We start from the raw sequence: 21,090 nt of genomic DNA, 5'->3' as shown, positions 1-21,090 counted from the left end.
GGAGGGTCAGAAGGAGAAGGAGAAGCAGATTCTCCACTGAGCAGGGAGCCCGATGCTGGGCTGGATCCCAGGGCCCTGGGATCATCACCTGAGCCAAAGGCAGACACTTAACCGACTGAGCCACCCAGGCGCCCCTGCGTTTTCACTTCTAAAAAGGATTTGCATTTTGTGAAGTAAAGCTCACAAAGGCGGCAGGGTTTGGGCCCCAGTGAAGCTGTGAGGGACTGGGCCGCATTTAAGCAGCAGGCCACACAGGGGAGAGCCCCGGGGCCTACTGAGTTCACTTCTCCTTTCGGAAGCCTATTTTTAAACATTTAGTTTCAGCACCCTTGCTGGCTGTTAATAACCACCAAGGAACAAACATGGTAGGTCTGGGTTACTTTTTTTGGGTAGAAGTACAGTGTTATCCTTCCTCTTCTTTCCAAGAAAACCTGGTATTAGCTAACACTGAAAAAGCAAAAATGATTTCTGTAGAGAACACCTCTTCCCACACTGATGTCACTTTATTTCGATCCATGTGTTTGGAGACATACTGGATTAGCTCACACAGTCTGTGTTCTGGGGCCTACTGACCTCCCCGAACCCCCAGACCCATACTCTATTTCTGATGAGCATCTGCAGCTCTCACCAGGTACTCTACCCACTACGACAACAAGGTGAGCCAACACGGACACTTGGGAGTTTAAAAGGCAAGTTAATGAAAACCTATGTCATCGGTGGTGGCTTTCAGAGATGCCATTCTGTAGCCTGGTGGACATCGAGTGAACATGAACTGCACGGTGGCCTGGGACAAGCAGGGCATCACCTCTAAGCTTCACGCCCCTGAGATTAGAGGGGGTGATGCAGAGGTGCCTCCTCCGCAAGACGGGATGTGCATGGGGCAGTGGGCATGAAGGCACGTGGCGATCTCAGGAGCAGGGCTGTGGGTGTGCGAGGAGGGCTGCAGGAGGGCCCTGGGCTCCAGCTCAGTGACAGAGTCAGCACGTGGTGGCGGGGGCAGGAGGGAACACATGTACACAAGTGTGGACACAGACAAGGCTCTAGAAGGAGCTCCCCACACGGCAAGGAAGAATGTGGTAAACAGACCTCTCCTTTGCATCAATGGTAGAGAGTCAAGGCAGGACCCTGATCTCAATCAAACTTTCTCTGTAGAAGGCAGCAAACATGATCTCATTCCTAAAGAGTGGTCTACACTCAGCTGCTGTCCTACTTCTATAAAAATAAATCTTTTTTTTTTAATTTTTATTTTATGATAGTCACACAGAGAGAGAGAGAGAGGCTGAGACACAGGCAGAGGGAGAAGCAGGCTCCATGCACCGGGAGCCCAACGTGGGATTCGATCCCAGGTCTCCAGGATCGCACCCTGGGCCAAAGGCAGGCGCCAAACCACTGCGCCACCCAGGGATCCCTATAAAAATAAATCTTAAATGCAGGTGTAGGATTGCATGAGAAAAAGAATCCTGGAGTGGAGAGACGGTATAGATTGCAGGCTATGGAAATAAATCCCAATCAAAAGATTTGCTGCTAGAACCTCAATTCATCAGTGTCCCACACTGTGCGCTTGGGGACTTAAACCACCGTTACTCTGTCATTTGCACCGTTTGGGTCACTGGGACCTGTAGAGAACCCTGGGCAAATGAGTCCTGCAGGTGACACGCAGGGGCACGGGCCAGGGGCGGGGGGTGGGGGGGCGTGCAGCAGGCCACATGGCATCAGGGACACAGGGATTAAGCTGACATCTAGGTGGTTTGTTTTCAGTAAGAAAAACAGGTTCTTTAAAAAGTAAAATATTGGGATCCCTGGGTGGCGCAGCAGTTTGGCGCCTGCCTTTGGCCCAGGGCGCGATCCTGGAGACCCGGGATCGAATCCCATGTCGGGCTCCCGGTGCATGGAGCCTGCTTCTCCCTCTGCCTGTGTCTCTGCCTCTCTCTCTCTCTCTGTGACTATCATAAGTAAATAAATAAAAATTAAAAAAAAAAAATAAAAAGTAAAATATTAAGAAACTGCCCTTCCTGGGCCAGTGAAAGCAAATACATTCTTAAATTCCACTGCCTTTAGCCAACTCCGATTGCATCCCTATCTACCATGTACATCTGGGGCCCTCAGGAACTCTGCACTCTGTATGTGCTCCCATCATCTCTGGGATTTTAGGATCTACTGGACAAGCAGACAAGGAAGGAGATGACACAGAGGGTACCATGTCTGTCATCACCGTGGTGGTCTGAGGTATGGGGCTGAGAGAGCATTGAGGAGGGAAGGGGGAGGAGAAGGCAACAGGAAGGGTTTGGGATGAAGGAGGAATAATGAGAGGTGTACATGAGCCAGGTGCAGGGTGGAGACGTGGAGAAGGCTCTAGAGGAACTGGAGAGAAGTGCCCTCAGGCAGAGCGTGCTTCACAGACAGCCAATGCCCCCAGGGGTCCAGCCACGGAGGTCTTCCACCCACATTTCCTGAAGACGGACAGCCCAGGCTCTGTCTGTCAGGCTAGCCACACGCTGCCAGCCCCCTAGTGAAGCACCGGTAAGCTGCCACCTGTCATGTGACAATGTCACCCAGATGGAGTCAGTCTACAGAAGCTGCTGTGGGGGACTTAATGAGATCGGGCATTGCACGTCCAGTGTGATCTGAGTATCTCTCTTTCAACATGGTCTGTTTTCCTTCATGCTTTTCTCTCCATGGAGAAGGGCAGCAGCGAAGTCACCGCCCTCCTACTTATGACCAGGCAGGGGCACCAACTGTACTCAGCCTCCATTGCTCTGGGCTCCAGCAACAGGGTCTCCCCCTGTCTTTCTGACTTAGATCTCAGCGGTTTATTCAATCATGAAAGTGTTAAAATATAAATCACACATGATAGAATGATTAAACTCTACTAAAAAGTAAATTAAATTAAAACTTCTCACCCTGGGAGAGGGGGAAGTGGAGAAGATGCATGTAATGACATCAGAGGTTTCAGACAAGTGCCCCAGTGACCTCATTACAGATATCCTAATTTTTCTTCTGTTGTTGATATTTTTAACAGCTGGTTTTCTAGCATAGCTTTGATTTCTGCATCCTTTCTACCCACCTCTCAGCGCCCCAGGACAGCAGCTCTGTTGTTAGTAGCTTGGCCCTGAGCGGTGCCATGTGGGTGCAGCCTCTGGACATCCTGAACAGCATTCCCATGGGTCTCTGCAGAACGCCAGGAACTTCCAGCAGGAGGCTTGCTGGCGTTTTATGTGATGTACTTTTTTTTGGCCTGATTCAATACCAAAGACTTGTACCTTTTCTAACACAATCTGTTATTTCATTGTGTTTTTCCTCGTCACTGGACAACCTCAAAGTTTTAACACAAATGAAATTAATTTAATAAATCTCTATGCAATTCAAGCCAATATGACTAATCTCTGATGTTAAAAGGGAGGAAAGGCATTCTCAAAGACACCGTGACTCTGAGCTACTGGACTTTTTTTTTTTTTTTAAATCTTCCAGATAATTTAAGGAAACACATCTAAGTAAAAGCCCTGAAAAGCCATTTTGGAAACTTCAGTGATGCTTCCATGGGTGCGTGATACACGTGGGAATTAGTATAACAGGCACACACTACGAGTAAGCTGATGTGCATATGATACCTACAAGAATAATATACTATTAAGTACCTGTGTTGATAACAGAAATGAGGAACCACATTTTAATCAAGCCCCTTACACAATCACTTTCTTTTCAGAATAACAAAGGCTTACATGTTTGTTTTGAGGTACATCTGGAGATGTACTATGGTGAGATAAAGCAGGGCCTGTGTGTCACTAGGAAATTCAGAACAAAATAGATTGGCTTCACTTCACTTTAGGAAGTGAAACTTTACACATAACTACTCTTGAACAATATGAAATCTTAAATAATAATAAAAAACAGCTAATTTTTTAAAACACGGGCTGTAAATCTTACTTCACCCACAGTGAATCAAAGGCACATCAGAGAGGCAATGGTACTTGCTCTCCAAGGAAAGGCGGACAAGACACAGCAGCCCAGGTCTTTCTCAAGTTTCCAATTAAGCAAGAGAAATAAGTCCTTTGTTTGACAAAAGTCATGGTTTTTGCTCAAACAGCTCACTGAGAATACCCAAAAGGAGAACACAGACATGCTCCTCGACCCTTTGATCCAGCCATAGTCTTAAACTTCTTACCTGCAAATGAAGTATTTTGGATTCATTATTTCGAAGCATTTCCTTTTGTCTCTCAATTTCAATTTCAAAGCTACATATCTGATTGTGCAAACTTTGTATGCTCTTGTTTTTTTCTACGCTTTCATTCTGTAGCAAGGAAACCTGGAAAATAAATTCTTCAATTAAGCAAATAAAAAGTGGTTTTATTAGTTAGTAACAATTATATAATGATAGTACCTAAATTTTCACAATATAGGCCTTCTACTAGTTCACTGGAAGGAGTTCCAGGGAAAAAAATCCCTTTATACAGGAAATGGAAGTTCTGGTAACTCTTTTTTTTTTTTTAAGATTTTATTTATTTATTCATGAGAGACACAGAGAGAGGCAGAGACATAGGCAGAGGGAGAAGCAGGCTCTTCGTAGGGAGCCCGATGCGGTACTCGATCCCAGGACCCTGGGATCACAACCCTGAGCCGAAGGCAGATGCTCAACCACTGAGCCACCCAGATGCCCCAGAAGTCCTAGTAACTTAATAGGAAATCCTATACACTGTGTTTCTCAGAATCTCCCCAGTAATTAAATAAGGTAAGGCAAAGTACAGCAGCTAACTGAATTTCAGAATGAATGGGACACACTTCCTAAAATTTTTGCTGAAAACCAATCAACTTTTTACCAGAGTTGTCTTTCAAACTTTGACCAGGAAACACATCTGCACATCTCACATCCCGTTTGTACAGATGTGTGCATGTGCTTGTGTGTAAGAAGCAGGAATCACAAAACCATCCTTGCCCTAAACATTTCCATGGGTCTGGATACGTTCTCTTTTATTCTATTTTACTTAAAAAAAAAAAAATAGTAGTTGCAATCCACTAAATTATTTTACTTCCACAAGTGGGCCATATCCTATACTTTGAAAAGTTCTCCCAACATAATGAGGAAAGCACAGTGAGAATAAAAAAGCTATGTATGTCTTTGGTTAATCCTTTGGGCCAATAACTGGCTCTTGCAACAGAGACGTGGAGCTGCAGAGTCCATGTGTCTGGCCCGTCGCCAGAAAGGACCTTCCATAAAATTCAACATATCTACCTGCAACACCACATCAGCCCAGGTAAGGGCCTGCTGGGGGAGCAGTTCTAAGCTCACGGTTGGCCTTTTCAAGATTTCTTTCTGGAAAATAATTAGCTCCCAAGAACCCCCAGATGAGGAGTCTGAGGGCAAGTCTGACAAAGTTGCCTTCTCACAAGACTTCTCCATGGGGCACTCTGGCCCTTGGAAAGGCCCTTCTACTGACAGATGTGTTTGTGCATGGCTGTTGCCCCTGGAAGACAGCAGGCTCCACAATGGACGCTGTGACACCTCCGCTCAGTTGTGCTCCGAATACCAGCGAACACTGAGGTGATGGCCCCAGGGTACCCCAGGGAAGACATGGGTGTGGTAAAGCACTGATTCCTGATGACCCTGCAAATAACCTGTCTAAAGACAGGCAACTAAGCAGTCCTTTGGATACAATCAATCTCTTTTATTTTAGACAAACACATATTTACTACGGAATACAAAACTTACAATGTCTCATGGGCAAAATAACACTTTGCTTTCCTCAGATTTTACTCAGCACAGACTTTCCTCTCTAAAATACGCTGCCTCATGACCCTGGACTTCTACAACTGATGCAGACTGGCCATGTGCACATCCTACAGGCAGGTCTGCCTTTTCCAAAGTCATATCTCACTCATTCCCATTTCTCAAGGTGGTCACAATTTCCAGACTCTTTATTCTCACACCCCAAAAAATAGCCTGCATGCATGCCAACCTTTTTATTTTAAAGATTTTATTTATTTATTCATGATAAAGGCAGAGACATAGGCAGAGGAAGTAGCAGGCCCCTCACAGGGAGCCCGATGCAAGACTCGATCCAGGAATCCCAGGATCACACCCTGAGCCAAAGGCAGATGCTCAATCACTGAGCCACCCAGGTCCTCATGCCAACCTTTTTGATAAAAAATCTCGGTAATATCTCCAAAAAACATGACAATTTTTCTTCTGCAAAAAACAAGCAACCTGAGGGTGAGCAGAAGCATCTCACATTAATGAACATGTCACCATATTAAACTCTTAATTTCTTAATTTAGGGACCTCCCTATTTTAAATTTTTAAATACTTATTTTAATCAAAGAATCCAACTCCCAGGCACCTGCAGAGCCCTGCTTTCTCCTATCAGGTAGACATGACATGCATGGGAAAATCTTCCTGGCAGGTGTGTTTCCAAGAAGCACAGCAGAACACCCCCATAGCAGAGGAAACAGGAGTCCTCTCGTCCTTCCCTAAGGCCCTCCTCACTGAGAACAACATTTACTCCAGCCTATTTTGGTGGGGCACTCCATATTTCCCTTTAAACTTTTCCCATACAGAAGATGAGTATTTTTAAGTCCACATCTTACAAAACAGTTTTTCCTTAATTTGACATGATGGATTAGAGTTTTTGAACCAACGCAAAAACATTCCATTTTCCACTACACATGAACAAAATAACCTAAGATATTCCAACTGAGTAATTGTGTAATGAGAAATAAATTCCCATTTTAAGAAAAGACAAGTATCTCCATTCTTTGTCTAGTCTTTGCCTCTGGGCCCAAAGAAGAGACAGGTGTTTTCCGGTGAACACAAACAATGGTGCACGCAGAGGCTCTGTCCCAGCATTTCCAAAGACAGAAACCATTCGCTTGGAGTGGAGCAAACATGAGGAAGTGGGGCTGGGAGAAGACCATACCTCTTTATGCACTAATGGAGTCTCAGCTCGGGGAGCAGACTTGGCAATGGCACTTTCTACGATTGTCTCACTGGACAGCTACACACCTCAGAACCACAAACTGTTAGCTAACTAGTACAGCTGGAACAGAACCAATGCATTATAAATAAAAGAAAGGACTTTTAAGTAAGTGAGAAACGGAGTATCAAGGAGAGCCCTGACATCTATGTCTATAATTTTTATTTTTATTTATTTTTTATTTTTTTTAAAGATTTTATTTATTTATTCATAGAGACAGAGAGAGAGAGAGAGAGAGAGAGAGGCAGAGACACAGGCAGAGGGAGAAGCGGGCTCCATACAGGGAGCCTGACGTGGGACTCTATCCAGGGTCTCCAGGATCATGCCCTGGGCTGCAGGCGGCGCTAGACTGCTGCGCCACCGGGGCTGCCCTATGTCTATAATTTTTTAAAAGCAGAAACAGAACACATTCTTCAGAAGGGAAAAAAAGACAACTCAGTCACAAATGACTCTTGTAACACAAATCTCATTTCCCTGTTAAACAGGACCCTTCTTCTACCACACTTGTGTGTGTATATGTGACAAACCAACCCTGTGTCACATCTCATCTTCAGCATAAACATGTGTATTAACAAACTATGTCAGAGTTAATAAAAGCATTGTGATTAAGAATTTTATACTCTTTCAAATATACTCACATTTTAAATTGGTTGGATTTAATACTGGAAACAAGGTATTCAAATCTCTAGAAAATAAACATCAATTCCACCGGCTGCTCTAATTCTTCTTGGTACCCTCTACGGCAAATTCTCCATAAATATTTCTTGAATATTGAGTTAAGTTTTTACTTTTGTATAGAAGCCACAATGAGAGATCCTGTAGCAACTGCTTCCCTATCAATTCTTGGAGGTTTTCGTCCTTTCCTCATGAACAGAGGGCCCAGGCCCGGCCCAGTTGAACACCACGGAATGAGACGATAAGAAGTATGACATTAGGAAGGCACCTGCGAAGGAGCCTAGCTGGAGAACAAGTGCTCCCCGCATCAAATTTCCACAAAGTGTCAGGTGAGAGAGTCAATAATAAAACTATTGGTGGGGCAAAGTCTTTTCCCAGCTGTCTCTCAGAAAAGACGAAGAATGGTGAAGCATTTAACACTGGTAACCTTCTAGATTGGGTATTGGCAGATTTTTTTCTGCAAAGAGCCAAAGAGTAAATGTTTTGGGCTGTGAGGTCTGTACAGTTTCTGTCTCAATTCCTAAACTCTGCAAAAGCAGCCATGGACAAAAGGGAAATGAATGAGCATGGCTGCATTCCAATAAAACTTTATGTACAAAAAGACGAAGCTGATGGGGAGAGAATGGGAGGTTTGGAAGTTTGACAATGCCTATTTGAGGTCAATGCTAAGGTAACCATAAAGGGCACTGCATGCTTGCTTGGTAATTAACAAACAAAACACACACACACACACACACACACACACACACACACACCTTCATTTATAAGCTCAAGGTCATGTGAAAAGAAATTTACTTTTTTGACATTCTCTTGATACTGTTTTTTTATCCAAATCCACTAGTAACTATAAAAAATATATTCTTCTTTAAATAATTTGAAGAAATTATTAAGAGCCAACAAAAGCAGGAAGCAGCATGGTGTACCTTTTTCTCCAGAGAGTTACTCCACTCTTTCAGTAAGTTGACGTGCTGCACTGCGGAGCTGGCCTCATGGGCCTTTATCTGCTGGTTTGTCCCCTGCGAGAAGAGATGTAGTGCATTAAGCTGACCTCATTCCATTACAGAGCATAGTAAGACTAACACATGACCTAAAACCAGCAATAAACATGAAGAGGGGAGCCCTATTCCTTAAAGCTAGTGGGTGGTCTCCAAGCCTTCGGAGGGCCATGCTCAGCGGCCCCTACTCTACTGAGTGCAGGTGGGGAGAGGCTGGCAAGAAGAGCAGACATCCTGCATACAGCAACCTCAAGTCCATGCTCTTCGCTCTTCAAGCTTCTTCCCAAGCTCCTTCTCATCTGCATTTTGTATTTGTAAAATCAAGAAATTGAATCTTCAACCTCTCACTTTGGTTCCTATATAACCTTTTTCATTAAAAACACAAATGGAAAATGTTTAGACACCTGCAGTTACAGCTAGACACTGCTACAAATAATCTAGTAAACATGTAATCAAAGTGGGATTCTAAATAATTTATTAGAATTATCAACTTATTAAGGAAATACACTGTGTTAGAAAATGTGTTACTCCTCACTATTCTAAGTATACTTGGAAAGTTACATACAAAACATAAACAATCTACAGAGTACATAAGATGGAGACCATTTTAGAGTCAGTAATAAGCACATGAAATAGTACTTCCTATATTTAAGGAAATAATCGGCATGAAAATATAATTTGTTCTGATATTAGAAAATTAAGAAGCCACAGAAAGCATTTTAATGATCTCCAAAACATATACTCTGTACATAGAATATTCATATATATATATGTTGATATAAGTATTGCTATATATAAACATATATATATATACATACACAGAATGAATGATACTACATACGACATAACAGTGGTGAGTGCTCCATCTCATTAAGAGACGGAGACAATGGGAGAGCTACTGTCGTTCTTACTCTTAGGGCTATTTACTTTCTAAGAAAATACTGAGATGCCAGTATCTCTGAACTGATTTCCTAATAATGTACTGATAATACACAAAATTAAATATAAAATATTTTAATTGTAATATATACTGCCCTCCAGCAGTTTTAAGATTGAGATATATGTTTCAATGAAACTCAGTTCAAATTCACTAGCAATCTCAGACGTGTTAAAAAAAAAAAAAAAAAAAAAAAAAAAAAAAAAAAAACGAACCAAAAATCCCCCAGAAACAGGTTTCTCACAGCACAAGTGTGGTGGTGATGGAGACACCCTCTCCACACGGCTGTCCTGGGAGGGATAGCATATATACTCTGAAATGCGTTTACGGACACACAAGTGCCATCCTCACAACTGTGCACTGACACGCACACTGCTCCAACTACGTCTGGTTTGACACCCACTTATATTCAGGTCCCGGCTAATGTTCCATAACAATCTCTCTAGAAAACCCCCCATAGCTGTCAGTCCTGTTTGCCCCATTTTCTAGCTGGTTTTAGATGTAGCTATTCCCGGGCCTCCTGACTTCCTCCTCAGCTCAGGTGTCCACCTGAAGTCTCAGAACACCCCTGGCATGGAGAGCGAGCACCCACATCTGCTGCATGTGGCTTCTGCCACCCATGCAACATGGTGACTCGGTTCCATGATAAAGACTACAAGTCCAGAACTTGCATGTTAAGATGTTAAGATAGTAACTTTCTCTCATGGCAGAATGTCAGTGACTGGGAAGGACAAATGTTGGATACTGACCTGAAAAACGCAGCCATAGCGCTTAAAACTACAGGTGCTGGGGGCATTGACACACTCTGACAAGTGTGCACTCAACTGCAACGGGAAAGAGACGTGAGTTGTGGCACAAGCGTCTGCATGAAAATGTTCAAACATATTAAGGGCACAGAGAGCATCTGGTTTGTACTGTCACGAAGGGGGCTTATCAGCTACAGGTGTGTTTATACCATCTCCTTCCTAGACTTACAGGCAGTAAATATACACTACTGTCACGTGTATACACATATATACGCCAATATACAAAAATACAGTTACTGTAACATTTCTTAAACCTGCAGTTTCTTTAGAACAAATTGTTCAAAATGTGACATGCCGTCTGCAGCGCCAGAATTTTAAAAAGAAAGGGAAAAAAACGTAAACTGAAATGAACACTTAAAGACTATAAACAAAAATTGCATGAAACACAAAAAAGAGAAAGCATTCAGGATGTAACTGGGTCACACACCTACTATACAGTACACAAAAATAAAGATATTTTCGAAGCAAGCTTACATGATGTACCATTACTCTCAATACTCAAGATAACGAGATGAGTTTTTTCCTTCTTCTGAAAAGACTTTTTTTTCCCTCTGAGTGGCCATAAATTCATGTAGCTTCTCACAGATCACTAAGGTCATTCTAACAACATGAATCTTAATATTATCACCTCTAATTGGTAGAAGAAAATTAGGAGAGACTGGGAGAGGATAACTCATCGTACAAGGAAAAATGCCTTTGTTCAGCTTAAATCCTGGCAAATAGTCAAATAAAAACCACTTATGATGCCCCCTCGAGAGAAAAGGGAATTGAAGTGTCTACATTTTAAAGACATAGTGCTATTCATTAGGCTAATACAATTTAAAAAGAGCTTCTTCTTTTACTGAATAAATTCTCATCAGGAAATTCTAGGGATAGATCTTTATAGAAAACAATTAGACCCCGAACCAGGAAAGGGGGTGTCTGAGCACCCTGTCCCCCTCCCAAAGGCTCATGGGCTTGTCCTCTTACAGCTCTACCTTGGCTCCCAGGACAAAGAGTTCTTAAGTCCTTTTCCTTTAGGTCAGCATTTAGGACAGAGAGGAAGGTGGGTCACAGGACTGCTCTTTTGTCCTGTGGCAAGAGTTGCAGAGGAGGGCCAATGTCCTGGGGAGCCTATGCGCCAACCTTTGTGGAAGGTCTCTGGGCCTGGGCAGCATCGTGGTGGTTACAGATCTAGCAGTCTAGTACACTTGATGTTCCTCTGAACCCAGCCAGGAAGCTCTGGCCTCCACCCGGTAGATTACCGGTGAGTGGCAGAGAAAAGTAGCATGAGAATGTGTATAGTTATGTCCACTTCAAAGTTTTAAAATATATTCTCTCAGTGCCACTGGTATAATCATGACCCTCCGGCAAGCACTTCTAGCATTAAAGTCAGGGACACTGGAGTCTGATGTCACTTTCAGTGTGTCACTATAAATTCAGGGTCACACTTTTTCCTAAACTGGTTCATTATCATTACTCTCAGAGCCTTTACTGTCATTCCTTACAGGAGAGGAGCTTTGGAACAGAGGAAAGAATAAGCTACAGACCAGTAGTATCGTTCACTAGAAACCCAAGAGAAACCCAAGATAAATGCATGTTTAAAGATTTTTTAAAAGAAAAATAACTTAGAGGCAAATGGAGTTAGCTTTTGTCCCTAATTCAGGTAGCCCTGAAAGAGTGAAAATTTTGAAAAGGGTATAAAACCCTGGTAATCACTTCAATACTACAGACTCTTCATCCAGAGGGACTTTCTGGTTGTGGAAATCTGTATGCATTTCCCTGCTCATTCCTAGGGGCACATTCTAGGCCTAGAGACCTCTGTCACCAGGCAAGACCCTGCCCTTGCTGAGCAGAGTCATCTTCTGGGTAGGACACATTCTGACTGAGAGTGGCTCGGGGGGGGGGGGGTGTCCTCCCTGTACCCTGTGTCCCTGGTTCCAGGCCTACATAGGTCCTCTTGCTCAGTGGCAATGTGAGAGACCAAGCCTCACCTCCCCAATATCCAGCGGCAAAATTCCAGGCTGCTGAAAAAGGCTGAGGTGAGCAGCCTCCTCAGATCAGAGCAACCAGGAGGCACAGGCATGCACTGAGCCCACAGGTGCCCAGATACTCCCGAAACAGCAACTAAAGGGACTCCAGGTCAGAACCAGATGCAAAAACATTTAAGAATCCTTGGAATTTTTCCAACTGGATATATCCTGATCAAATTAAGTTACTGTAAAATCTACCTGCCTTAAAGAAAGCATGCCCAAGGGCAGTGTGAAACACATGGCCTCTGGGGGAGGCTCCTTAGGGATGTGGGACCCACCTCTGGGCCCAGCTGCTCCCCAGCATCAAACCTGCACAGTGCATGTGGCCAAACAATTCTGCAATGTCAGTAAAACCATTTATTTTGAGATAATCTTGCAGTAATTCCTATTTTTACAGATTTAAAAATAGTTTTTAAGAACCTAAAGTTATTACCTTTGCTTGTAAAGTAATTCCATTTTCTCAGTTCTTAACAGTATTTTGCTCTGAATTTAAGCACGTTGTAGCTTTTATTTGCTTGCTTCTGAAATTTGTGATGCCCCACAATAGCATGAGGTTTTTTTATTGTTTCTCTAGCATACTTCTCACTACCATGATCTGTTGAGAACCTTTGATTTCAGCTACTGGGGAAGGATGGAGTCTCTTGCATGCTAGTCCTAAAGACATCACTAACTCCTCAACAGGCCCTGGCAATGCTCCTTACCTCACTCCTTAGAAGGGTCTGGACACTGCACTTATGGGGGCAGGACACCACCACACAGGGACACTCAGTGTCTTCATGTTTCTGGAGGAAAAGAAGAAAGTGTCATCAACTTTGGGACATAAAACCCATCTCCCTTCAGGCTCTATCAGTATCTTCAATGTCACCACAAAAACCCAAAGGACACTGCTCACTGTCCCTGTTTCCTTGAGTTCTGACACACTTGAAGGAGTCCTCATGCTCAAAGTGTGAGAGCCAAAAAGTAAGGTGTCTCAGGAAATCGACTCAAATCTGACAGGTGGGGGCAACCCTGCGAGAGCACAGACCCTGGAGGTGGGGTCACCACAGCAGCCTCCACCAGGGAGCACCCCACTGTGCTCATGCTGCCTAGACACGAGAGCACAGGCAGACTTGGCCTTTGCTGCCACTCACACCGTACCCCAGTGTCCAGCCCTTGTTCACTGGAGAGAAGGATGGTTTTCCTTTGGCCTCTAAGTTTAGGGTCTGGAAATGATGCTTCTTTAATACCTGCAAATGGCATGATCCACTGGGTATTTAAATTATTGCCCTGAAATCTTACCTAGATTATCTATAATGCATGGAAAATATGGACAAATTTTGGTTTAGCTCTTCTCTGGGTGGTATAAATTTTAACCTTACAGAGGCTGGATGATAATAACTGCTCAACCCATGCCATGGGCACCTGCTGAGCATCTGTTCAGTAGCAAAGTTAAGGCAAGAGCTGCCCATCAAATCCAAGAGCCCCAGAGAGTACCACCAGACACATGACAAAGGGCTGCTGGAGAGAGAGTAATACAGAGTCAGAGCCACACCACACAACCCGTGGGACAGGTTCCTGGAGGCTGCATCACCAAGTGAGAAGGAAATTTGGTGCTGTTTTCCTTGTGAGCCTGGGATACTTGGGATTTTCCTCATCTGGTTCTTCAGGTTAGGGCCTCCACAGTCATGCTGCTGTGCAGTTGGACAGCAGGCAGGGGGGCAGTGGGGGGCACAGCCAAGAGCCTCAGTCCGACTAGGCAGGCACAGTGTGGACCAAGGGCAATGGTGGCCCAGGTGAGGCACCAGGAACCACACTCAAGCTTTCTTCAGTGTGTTTTGACATCCAGTGTCTCTGTAAGTGTGCAGTGGTACAGTCTGCAGTGCAGAGATAGCACCTACAGTGTGCGCGGCTGCTCTGCTCTTGGGCCCACAGAGCCCCCACAGGATGAGTCACGACTGCTCAAAGCTCAGTACAAAGCACCTGACTGGACTGAGCCTGACCAGCAGGCCTCCCACAAGACGCACCACAAGGGGGGCGGGGGGGGGGGGGCGCGGGGGGGCGCGGCTGGCTTTCTCTTCTGCCTGGCTGTGCTCAGAATCCCTGAGAGTTCCCAAGTGCCACCAAGTCAAGGCTCTGTCCCTTAGTGAAAAAACCTGGGCAAATGGCTCCACCTCCCTGCCTCATCTATGAGTGGGAGGAGAGACCAGACTTCCCTCATAGGGGAGCTTTGAGGGCCCCATCAGTCATGGGCCCGGAGAGGTAACATGGCAAACATTCCACAGATGCCAGCCTCCTCCCTGAACCCACCCTTGATCCCACTTCCATGCCCCAGCCCATGCATGTGCCAGGTGCTACGGTTGGCTCAAGAGGGACAGCTCACACACAGGTCATCACCACTTCAACAAGGGAAAACCTGGAGGGAACACGGGGTGAGACGGCACAGAGAAGACGGCACAGAGAAGACAGCTCTAAGGAGGATATGGCAGTGGGTGGGGCAGTGTGTTCCAAGAGAGCAGGGGGTGGTGGGAGAGGCTGGGATCAGACCCATCAGTATCCTCAAATGCATGTCTCTGGAGATCTGTGCAAGCATATCTGAACAATAAATTGCTAGAAGCAGGCTTTGTTGGGTATCAAAGAGTATAGGTACTGTAAATGGATTTTGATAGATATTGCCAAACTAGTCTCCAATAACCTTACACAAATGCACGCTCATCATCACAGGAACACACGTTCCTACACCCTTGTCAATTCCATCAGACTTTTCTATCTTTGACAACATGACAGGTGGAAAAGGCAATGAGTGTGACTTGCAATTATTTGATAATGTGTGGGTAAGTATATTTTTGATATTTATTAATCGTTTATAGTTCTTGTGAACTGCCTTTTCACAGCTTTTGCCCACAGTAGTGGGTTGAAGAGTGACCCCCAAAATTCATGTCTCTCCAGAACCTCAGAATATGACTTTATTTGGAAATCAGGTCTTTGCAGATATAATCAGTGAAGATGGGGCCCCAGTGGCTTGGGATTAGGGTGGGCCCTGAATCACATCATGGATGCCCTCACGAGAGGCGAGGACATGCCCCTGAAGAAGGGATCTGAGCAGAGAGGCAGATGGCTCCTAGCCAAGAATTGCCAAGGACAGTAGCAACTCCAGAAGCTAGAAGGGGCAGGGAGGGGACTTTCCTGGAGACCTCAGAGGGAGCACAGCCCCAACGCAAGACCTTGGGTTTGTATTTCCAGCCTCCAGAACTATAAGAGAGTATCTTCCTGTTTTTCTAAGCCACCTTTGTGGTACTTTGTTCCAGCAGCCCCGGGAAAATGTTTCCTTTCCCAGGAAAATAACACGCCCATTTAAAAAACTATAACCTACTGATACATAAAACTCCCTCTGTACTAATAAATTAGCCCTATCTCACATTGAACATCACTCTGATAGTCCCAGAACAGATGTAACCCATGTGCAAGTCAGAGAGTATAACTACATGGAGGATAGCCACCAAGGACAAGAACTCCCCATTTACCTGTGTGTAATCTCCCATCTTGCCCCACTTTCCTCCAGGGAAGAATCCCTAAACCAAAATCCGAATTTTGTGTTGCTACTTCTTTGTTACACTTAAATGTGGGCCAAATACTGTATTGATTGCTTTTGAAATTTACTAAAATGGAACTCCACCCTATCTATGGGTCTTCTGAGATCCAGGTTAGTACCATGCCTCAGGCAAACGCTCCTGTCGAGGGTAGTTGAGGGTCCTCAATCTGCACTGCTGTAGTGACACTGCCCTGTCATTTCCCTGCCATGTCACTACAGCATGTGTGTGTATACTCATGACTGATGTGTCCACCAAAATGGATGTGTCCCCTCTTCAGCTGACGGATGTGGGGGCTGTCTCTAGAGTTATGCTGGGCCCTATCTCCTAGTGTGTATATGTAACAGTTTCTCCTGCATAGCGAGGAGAGGGATTGCTCACTAGCTGAGTACAGGAATAGTCAACCCAATAAAATATTGCCAAATTGTCTTCCACAGTGGCTATGCCTATAGATACTCCTATAAGACAGACATTTTCCCAGAAAATGAGATCTTTAGAATTCTGATTTTCCACAAATTAACAAAACTGTTTAAAGAGACCATATTCAACAGCTCCAAGACTAATTGTGAAAGAGGGGATTCTCTCCTGGCACTTTAAATTATGCTGATCTATAGATTAAGAGAAAACAACTTAAAAACAGCTGATGTAGGGTCAATAGCATGGTTTAATGGTGGAAAAGAAATTCTCATACGAGCTGCAATGGGCCAGGGCTTCGATACTTTATCAATCTGGAGCTCATCAACACTCGATGTACTTGACACCCTTCATAAAACACAGGAAATGTGGGGATGTCAGGGTGACCTGGGGCTGTAGACATGCCTCTGAGATGGCTGTTCTTTCTAAAAATAAGCCCATGGCAGAATAGGACAAGATGAAGAAGCATGCTCCTAGCTGACAGGAGGAGACCTGGGAGCCCAATCCCAGGCCCCAACAGGACCAGAGCCCTCCTGCAGTTGTCAGGGAGGGAGTCACCAGGGTGACTGAGGGCAGGCGAGCCCTTATGTTGTTACTTTTTTTTTTCTAAGATTTTATTTATGAATACATGAGAGACACACACACACACACACACACACACACACACAGAGGCCGAGACACAGGCAGAGGGAGAAGCAGGCCCCATGCAGGGAGCCCGACACCGGACTCCATTCTAGGTCTCCAGGATCACGTCCTGGGCTGAAGGCGGAGCTAAACTGCTGAGCCACCAGGGCTGCCCATATTGTTACTTTAAAGCCAGTTTTTTACAGCTCAGTCTGGAGTATAGAGTTAGTTACTTATATAGTATCTAACTGACGTAGTAGCCTACAATTCTTTCTTGGATGAAGTTAATTATATTTTGCAAATAAAGATAACTGATTTTTGCAAGAAGCAAAGTATGACTTTGATAGCAACATACCAACATGTGTAAGGTCTGGAGTACTGCTCATTAAGTATGTGTCTCATTCATTTGAACTGAGTTACTGAAGGAATTATTCAATTAGGCCAAACACTATCCCCACTTTCCACAATTCTTTAAAGTCCTTAATAACTAGAAATGTCTACAGAAATCATACAGGAAAAAGACTTCACAAGACAAGAAAATAGGCACAAGAAAATTGCAGAGTAAGGTAAACATGCAGATTATGAAGTAGAATACATTTCATTTCATACAGAAAAACAAAAACTTTCCCTAAATTCTGGTCAATAACCACTCTAGAATTTCCACCAGGAACCAACTGGGCCCGCACATCCTGGCTGCACGTCTCTGGTCCTCTCCCGTCTGGTCCCATCAGTCATGATCCTGCCAAGTCCAGAGGTCATTCCCAGCACACCCCTCCAAAATGTCTGTCCCTCCTGCCCATCCCCACACTCCCCAGCTCTCTTTGCCTCCGGGGCACCATTCTGCTGCCCCTTCCATATTGGCCACTCCTTTGCTAGATGACCTTCCCTCTTAGTAGTCTTGTAAGCATTCCTGTGTCCCAGGCCTCTGTCCCTAAGGCTTCAGGTACCACCTTATTAAGACACACCAATAGTCCAGACCACTGCCCTATTCTCCTCTCAAGCCTCCTAAGTTCCACGGAACCTCACCTCAATAAAACACTCAGATTCACCCAGCTGCTCTAGTTACAGACGCTGGGCATCATCCTTAACACATACTCCCTATTCAAGCCATGAGCTAATCCCACTGCCTCTACCTTCTGAATGTGTCCCAGTGCACTTGTTCCTCCTCTCCCTTCCTGCACAGGCCAATACTGTGCCTTGCCTCCATGTTTTCTTTTCCTCTCACCCCACATCTACCTGTCACACCTGTCAGAGTACTGCACATATTGGGGAACTCTGACATCACCCTCTTGCTCAGGCTACCCGGGGCCTGCCCCACCCTCTCATCTGCTACCCATCATCTCTGCACCAGGCATGGGAGCCACGCTGGCCTCTCACAGCTCCTGAAATCCACCTGCTATATCAGTTCCATCTCAGAGCCTGCACACCCCTGCTGTTCTCTCCTCCCACGCTGGCCCCTGACTGCCCTGGAGAGGCCAGCTCTGATTATCCCTTTCCCCATGATGCTAGTGCATTTTTCTTCATAGTACAAATCACTACCACAGGGATCCCTGGGTGGCGCAGCGGTTTTGGCGCCTGCCTTTGGCCCAGGGCGCGATCCTGGAGACCCTGGATCGAATCCCACGTCAGGCTCCCGGTGCATGGAGCCTGCTTCTCCCTCTGCCTGTGTCTCTGCCTCTCTCTCTCTCTCTCTGTGACTATCATAAATAAATAAAAATTAAAAAAAAAATAAGATCTTTAAAAAAATAAATAAAAGATTCTTAAAAAAAAAAAATCACTACCACACATTATGTTTGCCTATTAATTACCTCTTCCACAAGAAGGTGAGCTCCACCACTGAACTACCAGCTCCCACAGCAGTGCCCAACACGCAGTAGGTACTCAGTGAATATTTGTTCAAGGAATGGACAAATATTTGAAGATTACTGTACTACTGATAGCCTTTCACCCCTAACATCTCTCTCTAATTAACGGATAAAGAATCTGATTTCTAACACATGCGCAATATAGAACTGTGCCAAAATAATCAAGGTATGAAAAATGTTGAATTCTCATCTCTCTCCAAGACAGACAGCTGCACTTTGATGCTGCAGGATGAATTACCCTGGTGAAGGGATGATTATGTCCCAGAGCTGCTTAAAAGATTAAGCAATCCAGTAAGATTTTGAAGACATTCTTTGGGACAAGAGAAAAATTCTACCTTTTTTGATAATTAGTCTTCATTTTTTTGGCATCCCAAATGATAGTCAATCAAGGCAATGGGAAAATGTTAATTATACAAATCAAAATGGGCAAAACAAATAGAGCTTAACTCTGAATTAAAGTCAGATGAAAACTGCCATTTCCTCTTCTCTTTTCTCTTTATTCCTGTTAGTATGGTTTAAAATGCTATTCTGTAACAAATTATACCTGGACTGAGCAGCAAGTAGGGGTGACTGGGGGCGGGGGGAGCGCACCTGCAGTGTGATCATCGGGACCTGACTTTTACAGTGGGGGCATGTGGCCTCTCGGTACTTGCAAGCCTTTTCTACATGGTCACGCAGGTCTCTTCGCAACACTTTTTCTTTGCAGTCAGCACGGACACACGAAAGCTCTTCAAACTGGCAATCGTTCTTTAAATGCACCTGTAAAACAAACACTTCAAAGCTCTCAATTGGCAAAGACATTCAATCTAAAATACCAGATTCTAGCCTCTACACAGCTAACTCCTTCAGAAATGTTTCTGCCCACTTCTAGACCAGTTTTTCACAGAGAAGAGTGACAAGTGTATCAAGAGACAATGAATTTTGTATCCTTTTAGTGATTACTCAAACTATATTGCTTTTGAAGGAGTAAGCCAATTCTCCCTTCCTGGGTAAATAAATGGTTAGTTATCTGCTAAGGACTTTGTTTTATTCCAGCTCAAGTATGCCTTCATAAAGGATAAAATAAGATGCTAATAAAAAAAAAACACATAAGAAGTTATGTGGGATTTCATGGTTAGAGAGGGAGAGAGAAAGTTTTAACAAGCCTTCCAAAATTAAAAACCAGTTCAGATTTCTTTCCATTCTAAGTAGGGTGGGGGTGTTTAAAAACCAGTTCGCAATTTTGCCAATGATGTCATAAAAATAACATTTCGTACCTAAGTGGCTTGGACTGCTTTCATATTTGGTTGTTTTGAAAATCAACATAACTGTGGCCTTAGGGTGCCTCATCATACTGATCAGGGAGTTACATTTCTTTTTTTATTTAAAAAAAAGATTTATTTATTTGAGAGTGAGAGAGCGCGCGTGAGCTGGGGGAGGGGCAGAGAGGGAGAAAATCTCAAGCAGACTCCCTGCTGAGAGCGGATCCTGACACAGGGCTCAATCCCACGACCCTATGATCACAACCTGAACTGAAATCAAGAGTCACACTAAACTGACTAAGCCACCCAGGCACCCCAAGGAGTCGTATTTCTTATGGTAAGCAAGGAGCATGGTTCCCAGGACGTACCAGTAGGTGTCCCAGTGTCAACTGCTCTGTGCAGCCTCCACCTTCATTCCTGCAATAGATCTGAAGAGCTAGAATTTCTCTCTTGCAGCAATTATCCTTAAACACCTGAAATGGGAAGACAGTTATTTCAGAGGATTAATGTTTCTTAATCTCCACATGCTACTACTTCAGACAAGGCAAAACCACTTTAAAAAAAATCATGAGAGCATCTCTTAAGTGGACCTCAGAAAGCATTAAGGACCATCTTAATTTCTAATTTCTAAGTAGCATGAAGGAGCTGTCCCCACTAAGAGACACATTTAAATAATACAACCTTAACTACCACCTTTTATTAGATAAGTCAAATGAAAACAAGCTATACCAAATAATTAAAGATCACTTTTGAACATCCAAATACACGTAATTAACTCTGACATAATCTCAAGGTGGGGATGCACAAGAAGCAGGTTCATACGTGGACTCTGGACCCTTCCAAGAGCCAGCTCTGTGGGGGTGGCCAGGAGTGGAAAATGCTTACCAAGGGATGAGTTCGTAACTCAATGCCACTACAACTTAATGCCTCTTTAGGTCACTTGCTAAAGAAAGAGCAAAACTACTGTAAAAGATTGAATCCTGCAGATGG

At 44.3% G+C, this 21,090-nt stretch overlaps 1 protein-coding gene across 4 annotated transcripts in view; it reads right to left on the bottom strand.

The window, feature by feature from the left end:
* Positions 1-21,090, bottom strand: part of TRAF3 (TNF receptor associated factor 3) — a 116,981-nt gene that overhangs the window by 7,443 nt on the left and 88,448 nt on the right. For 3 of the 4 annotated variants that reach the window (XM_077910682.1, XM_077910680.1, XM_077910681.1), the window contains 6 exons: positions 20,469-20,573; positions 19,451-19,618; positions 13,092-13,172; positions 10,322-10,396; positions 8,564-8,656; positions 4,163-4,303 (listed from right to left, as the gene is read on the bottom strand). In XM_077910682.1, coding sequence (XP_077766808.1) covers positions 4,163-4,303; positions 8,564-8,656; positions 10,322-10,396; positions 13,092-13,172; positions 19,451-19,618; positions 20,469-20,573 — 663 coding nt within the window. The remainder of the gene's footprint in view (positions 1-4,162; positions 4,304-8,563; positions 8,657-10,321; positions 10,397-13,091; positions 13,173-19,450; positions 19,619-20,468; positions 20,574-21,090) is intronic. The other variant, XM_077910683.1, reaches the window with a different exon arrangement.

This window comes from Canis aureus, chromosome 9 (assembly GCF_053574225.1).
Source record: "Canis aureus isolate CA01 chromosome 9, VMU_Caureus_v.1.0, whole genome shotgun sequence".
NCBI lineage: Eukaryota > Metazoa > Chordata > Mammalia > Carnivora > Canidae > Canis > Canis aureus.
The sequence above is the reverse complement of the archived record's forward strand: the minus strand, read 5'-3'. Positions and strand labels throughout refer to the sequence as shown.